This window comes from Euleptes europaea, chromosome 1 (genome assembly GCF_029931775.1).
Source record: "Euleptes europaea isolate rEulEur1 chromosome 1, rEulEur1.hap1, whole genome shotgun sequence".
Classification (NCBI taxonomy): domain Eukaryota; kingdom Metazoa; phylum Chordata; class Lepidosauria; order Squamata; family Sphaerodactylidae; genus Euleptes; species Euleptes europaea.
Window position 1 is genome coordinate 13,022,140 of NC_079312.1, and position 7,102 is coordinate 13,029,241.

The 7,102-nt window shown below is 49.0% G+C and overlaps 1 protein-coding gene across 1 annotated transcript; it reads right to left on the reverse strand.

The window, feature by feature from the left end:
• Positions 1–2,642: 2,642 nt before the first annotated feature.
• On the reverse strand, positions 2,643–6,724 carry LOC130493424 (zinc finger and SCAN domain-containing protein 21-like). Its single transcript, XM_056867163.1, has 3 exons — positions 5,942–6,724; positions 5,665–5,776; positions 2,643–3,310 (listed from the first exon to the last, which is right to left on the reverse strand). Exons 1-3 carry the CDS (start codon positions 6,722–6,724, stop codon positions 2,658–2,660), a joined length of 1,548 nt encoding a protein of 515 aa, XP_056723141.1. The 3' UTR covers positions 2,643–2,657.
• Positions 6,725–7,102: the final 378 nt, after the last annotated feature.

Consider the following 7,102-nt stretch of genomic DNA (forward strand, 5'->3'; position numbering starts at 1 on the left):
GCTACTGGACCCTTGCCCTTTTCTACTACTGCAGACAGACTAACACGGCTACCCACTGTGAATACACTAAATGTGTTAGTCTTTACAAGCCACAAGCCCTTTTTTAAAAAATGTGTTCTCCACCAATCTAATGAAAGGAATTGAAAACCTGTTCAGTTTATTGTGTAGGTTACAACACTTTCCAGTCCACTTCAGGAAGGGGGAAAAAATCAAGGCTAAAATGGCTGACATACCTCCCAGAATCCTTTGCTTCTCACAGTACGGAGACTAAATCTCATCTCCCTTTCTTTTATTGCTGCTGGAAGGTGGATCTCCTTTGACCTGAAATTCAAGGTCAAACCTAATACCCGGTTTTAAGTATTGCTTATTAATCAACAATCTTCGCCAATAAACAAAATCAATTTTTTTTGCTTTGACATCATATAAGAAACAAACATGGGAACTGATAAAGCACCAAAGGAAGGAATTTAACATACAGCCATATGTTGGAAACAAAGAATTCCTATGAGTCAGGGTTAGGTGGGTGGAACATCCTGTATTGTTTTGGCGATTAGAGTCATAAAGGCCAGCCGGTGTAATGTGTCTGCAGAGGAGTCAAGCTGGGATCCACCACCATACCTTTGGATCTCCCCAAGGGCTAAGAGATCTTGAGAACATTTTCCCCCATTGGCACTTCCATACAGAATTGATGCTTGGGGTGCCAGTAACAGAGGCTCATGACCAATTAACAGACCAACCTGCGCCTGACAATCTGACGTTCAGAACATCCAAATAATTCAACAGAAGAACAAAAGCCCCCAAAAGGAAGAGTTTTTGAGGTGGATGAAGTGTCTCGGGGTGGGGGAAAATATCTGGGTGAATACAGTGAAGCTAAGCAGATCTTGGCCTGGTCAGCGATCGGAGAAGAGACCGGCTAGGAAGCTCTGATGTAAAAAAGGCAGAAAGCCACTAGGCCACTTTAAGACTAAACCAAAGTCCCTTCAAACCAGGTGCTGCAAGACATTATAAAGCCCTGATGTGCCTGCTGCATCCCTTCATGAGTCCGTGTACTTGGCCTTGCTTCCTCTGCATTTCTGCATGGGCCACGAGTGGAACATTCACTTTCTGACAATCTGGGGGGCAATTAGCCACTCAAATAGGAGTCTGCCTCTGCATGAATCACCACTTTAAGCATGCTTCCTTGTGCATGTGACTCATGCGCAAGGAAGCGGGCTTTTCTGTGAGCAGGTAATTCCTTACTCTGATACGTGGAGGGGCACGAGGCACATGTCCGATTCTAAATTCGGAAAGTCTCGGGTACCAGAAATTTGGGAACTACTGAAGTAGCCACAAGTATATTAAATGGAGAGCTTGAAGGGTATCTAGCCATTTTCTCATGCCAGGATTGGATTCACATCCCCCATCCTCAGAGCAGGCCAGATACAGGCTGTGTGCTCAGATTCTGTGAACTCACCCCCTCGGCAAGATGGCTGCCTGCAGGTTTGGGGAGGCTCGGAAGACAGATTAAACTTTGACAGTCCCCAGAGCAGAAGGTGGTTACCTCTTGTTCTGGTGAGGGAAAAGAAGAGGGGTGAGCAGGTGGCTTTGGGGAGGAGGCACAGCTGGAGCAGAAAAATCTGCGTTACCGCAGGTCTCTGGTTTGCCGCCCAGCTCAAGGATATCGGCAAACACTTTCCTTAACCTTAGAGCTGTTAAGAAGTCGGAGCTAGCGATGGATCGACGGCCTGACATGGTATAAAGCAGCTTCATAGGCAATTCTAGTTAAGTGACTCCACACAGCCAGGGCTGGGCTTACTGCAGGGGCCTTGCACTCCCTTCGCTTCCGGACTGGTTGGGCAAGCCCCCTTCAGGGGACATGAAGTGGACATTTCGAGCAATCTGGAAGCCAAGGGAGCTTGCACTGCTAGTGCCACTTGGAACAACTGCCCAGGAAAACAGAGAGATGCTTAGCAGGGCAACGGAGAAGAACTGGTGTGGTCGGAGGGTCAGGCTGGGATCAGAGAGGCCCAGGTTCAAATCCCCGCTCAGCCGCAATGCAGCTTGCCGGCTAACCTTCAGACATTCGGTCCCTCTCTCAGCTCTAAACTAACTTGTTATGAGAATAAAATGCAAGAGCGGAAAAAACTACATAACATCTCCGTATTTGGAGTGATGGAACTATCTGGCACTGGAAACTGAACCTGTCCCTCTCAGTGGTACCATCTCACCCCTTAGTGCTCAACCAGCAGCATACATTTACACGGTAATCCTTCCTAGCAACCCTGAAAGGTAGGCCAGTCTCATTCTTCCCAGTGTTATATCGTGGCGAGAGAAGGCTGGGGAAACCCTGGGTTCAAATCACCACTCAGCCACGAATCTCACAGGGGCCAGTTTCTCTTTACCTAGCCTACCTCACAGGGTTTTTGTGAGTATAAAATAGAGGGGAGGAAAACCACATACACTGTGAGTCCCCTAGAGGAAGATAAAATGTGATAGTCTGTGGGGAACCTGTTTTTTTTTCACAGCAGACCGACCCTATTGTGGCAAGGGATGGTTTAACACTGCCTTGAAAGGTTACCTTTGCATGCGCTTTTAAATCATTCTGCATGCCCTTTTAAACCATTTTATTCTTTGGGTTGTTGTTTTTTTTTAAAAAAAAAGCATACTGCCTTTCTCTCTCAGTGATGGTGCTTGATAAAGTTCGAATTGTCGCTGAATCTCTTCCCGCAGACCGAGCACTCGTACGGCTTCTCGCCCGTATGGATCCTCTTGTGGACGATGAAGTTGGAGTAGTCGTTGAACCGCTTCCCGCAGCCCAAGCACTCGTAGGGCTTCTCGCCCGTGTGGATCCTCTTGTGCCTGGTGAGGCTCGAGCCGGTGTTGAACCCTTTCCCGCAGTACGAGCACTTGTACGGCTTCTCCCCAGTGTGCACCCGTTGGTGGATCAGGAAGGCGGCCCGGCTGACGAAGCTCTTCCCGCAGTCCGAGCAGTTGTACCACCTCTCCCCCGAGTGGGTCCGCTCGTGGGCGATGAGGTTCGACCTCCGCCGGAAGGCCTTCCCGCACACGTGGCAGGAATTGTCTCTCGCACCAGGCGGGAGCATCTGCTGCATGATGCTCTCGTCCAAGTCCTCATACGCTCCCTGCGAATTGATGAATTTCCCCACTCCCCTCTGCGGGTGGTTGTCATATGGGCTTTCCGAAGGTTCTCCTCGATCCGGACAATGGGAAGTACTCAGTTCCGCTCGTCCGGACAGCATCCAAGATGGGGCTAGACCCACTGAACTCTCCAGCGGGTTTTTCTCCTTCCTGCACATCTTCTTGTTGTCACCTGCCAAAAAGAACACATACCCTCATATTGGAAAAATCCAAGAACACCGACTAAAAGAGAATGGATTCAGAAACTTATGGATTTTGCAACCATGTCCAAAGTAACCTGTTTAATAAAGAAACAACCTCTGGAGGTTTTTTGGGACAAGTGGCAACCCTTTTATGATAAGTTTGGATAGAGAAATAATTTGCAGTTAAACTAATATTATCTTTGTGGTACAATATAGAATTTTTAACAAAATGAATTAGCCATATTGAATGAATAAGATATTTAATGGTTGACAATGAAATTTAATTCAGTCTGATTATAATATACAATATAGTATTATAGAATTTTGTAATAGAAGACAAGAAAATATATAGAGATTAACATTTTAGATAAATACAATATGGGGGTTATTATGAATATAAATTGTAGAAGAACTATAATGAACATTTTAATTTTAATATAGAAGTACAATGTGTTAATGCGTCAAGTATCAGATGTGGTGGACTGTCACAAGAATATATGTTTATTTTTACTGTTCCCTCCCTAGCCCCTCCTGTTGTATTAACATTTTAGATAAATACAATATGGGGGTTATTATGAATATAAATTGTAGAAGAACTATAATGAACATTTTAATTTTAATTTAGAAATACAATGTGTTAATGCGTCAAGTATCAGATGTGGTGGACTGTCACAAGAATATATGTTTATTTTTACTGTTCCCTCCCTAGCCCCTCCTGTTGTATTTTGTACCCTAAAAATCCAATAAAAAATTTTCAAAAAAAAAAAGGACACATACATGTCAAACAAGGATAAATCCTTACAGAATCATAGAATTGGAAGGGACCACCAGGGTCATCTAGTCGAACCCCCTGCACAATGCAGGGAATTCACAACCACCTCCCCCGCACACACACACCCAGTGACCCCTACTCCACGCCCAGAAGGCCAAAAAAGTTCACCAAAAGATGGCCCCTGTTTTGTCAAGGAAGGGAAACTAACATAAGGTAGCCAGAGTGGTGTGGTGGTTAGTGTCAGACTAGGATCTGGGAGTTCCCGGTTCAAGTCCCCACTCTGCCATGGAAGCTCACTGAATGACCTCAGGCCAGTCATACCCTCTCAGCCTAACCCACCTCACAGGGTTGTTGTGAGGAAAAAATGGAGGAGAGGAGAAGGATGTAAGCCGCTTTGGGTCCCCACTGGGGAAAATGGCAGGGTATAAATTAAGAAAATAAATTTAAAAATTAATAACATAAGGGAAAGGCAGTCCCCTGTGCAAGCACTGGGTCATTCCTGACCCATGGGGCGACGTCACATCCCGACGTTTCCTAGGCAGACTTTGTTTGATGGGGTGGTTTGCCAGTGCCTTCCCCAGTCATCTTCCCTTTACCCCCAGCAAGCTGGGTCCTCATTTACCAACCCCGGAAGGATGGAAGGCGGGGTCAACCTTGAGCCGGCTACCTGAAACCAACTTCAGTTGGGATCGAACTCAGGTCAAGGAGGAGGTAACATTTGTGTCTAGGTTGTACCATTTCAGTTTGTGGAGAGAGGGAGAGAGGGGGAGAGAGAGAGAGAGAGTTGGGCGTAGTGTAGAATTAGCTGCAGATAGTGGCATCAAATAAGAGGTATATCCATGGCTGAGCAGGGAATGCTTGATTAAAAGACTGCAGGAGGTTGGGATCTCCCTCCAGCACATCTCCCTGTGGTAGAGGATGCCAGTTTTCAGGAAGAAGAAGAGATGGTTTTTATATCCCGCTTTTCTCTACCGCATGGAGTCTCAAAGCAGCTTACAGTTGCCTTCCTCTCCCCACAACAGGCAACGTGTGAGGTAAGGTGGGACTGAGAGAGTTCAGAGAGAATTGTGACTGGCCCATGGTCACCCAGCAGGCTTCAATGTGAAGGAGTGGGGAAACAAACCCAGTTCAGAAGAAGAAGAAGAGTTGGTTTTTATATGCCAACTTTCTCTACCACTTAAGGGAGAATCAAACTGGCTTACAGTCACCTTCCCTTCCCCTCCCCACAGCAGACACCCTGCGAGGTAGGTGAGGCTAAGAGAGTGCGACTGGCCCAAGGTCACCCAGCTGGCTTCGTGTGTAGGAGTGGGGAAACCAACCCAGTTCACCAGATTAGCGTCTGCCGCTCACGTGGAGGAGTGGGGAATCAAACCCGGCTCTCCAGATCAGAGTCCGCTGCTCCAAACCACCACTTTTAACTACCACACCACACTGGGTTCACCAGATTAGAGTCTGCCACTCTTAACCACCACACCAAGCTGGCTCTCAAGTACCAGGATGTGAAGTACCCCCGGCTGATGTTCCTTTTTTTGCCTCAACAACCAAGAAACTCCAGCATGCCGAAATCCTTACCCAAGAAGGAGGCCTCTGCGTCACCCGCCGGCGGGAGCTCCCCGAAGCATGGCTTCCTCCAGGGGTCCGGCAGCACCTTCTGTGCTGGGTCTTCCTCAAATGGAGACATCACCTGCAACGGCAGACCCAGTCAAGAAACACACGGATCCAGCTCGCTGGGCGGCAGAGAGAGACACCGCTCTCCCCTAACAGATACCAGCACAACTATCATTGTGCAGGGGGTTGGACTAGATGACCCTGGTGGTCCCTTCCAACACTGTGATTCTATGTTTCTCACCTGCTCCTCCTGTGTCTCATTCTCCTGCTGCCTCATCAGGAAATCTTCTGCCAGGACCACCGCCTGGGCGCAAGTCTGGGGGCTGCATTCCCCAATCCAGCTCTGCATCTCGGGGGGCAGGATGGCCAGGAACTGCTCCAGGACCACCAGCTCCAGGATCTGCTCCTTGGTGTGCCTCTCGGGCTTCAGCCACTGGTGACAGAGCCGTCGGAGATGCCGGCACGCCTCCCGGGGCCCTTCGGCTTCCTGGTAGCCAAACTGCCTGAAAAGCTGGCCTTCGCCGTAAGAGCTGATGGTCTCCTCCATCGAGACTTCCTCCTTGACTTTCTCGCAGTCGCTTTTGTCTTGGGCTGCCACGCTTTCTTTGGCCGGGAGTGCTTCTATACTGAGGTCAGGCAGGAATGGAGCATCCTTGGCCAACTGGCCAGAGTTGGCCGTCCCCTCAAACGGGGTCCGAAAACCCCGAGTGTTGTTCCTCGGAAGGGGGCCTCGGATCGGCAGGCTTTCCCCTTCGGAGTTCGGAGGCTCCAGGGCCTTCATGAACTCCTGCAAATGAGATTCCCACTGCCGTTGCAGACCCTTGCGTTGCTCCCGGGTCACCTCCTCCGGTACGGTCCTTTTCCAGAAGTCCTGGATGCTCTCGGCATGGATGAGGCGAGGGTCTTTTCCTCTGCCCTTCCGCGGCTCAGGGCCGGCTGGTCTCTGCTCTCCCGTTTTCATCCCCTTCCCTTGCTCAGCCTGCGAGAGACCCAGGGCTGATGCGTCTGTGTGTTCTGCAGCCATTTCCTTGCAACCGGAGTTGACAGTCAAGTCAGCGAGGTGGCAGGCAGGGGAAGACAGATCCCTCCAAAATGACAAGTAGGCCTTCTCCCTGAATGAATGACAGGAATCAAGTGACAACCTGGGGTGTCCAAAGATGCTCTGACTCAAAGCCATGTCCCAAATCTTTAGAATATCCTCGCTCCACACTAGGGCTTTTTATATGCCCAGCGATACTTTGTGGAACAATCATAATGAAATTCATAAGGCTTCACATACTTTAACCCAGGGGTGTTGAACATAAGGCCCATGGGCTGGATCGGGCCCCTTGAGAGCTCTTACACGGCCCAGGAGCCAGCAAAGGCAGACACCCCTCCCCAGACCCAATCTGGGCTGGTGAGG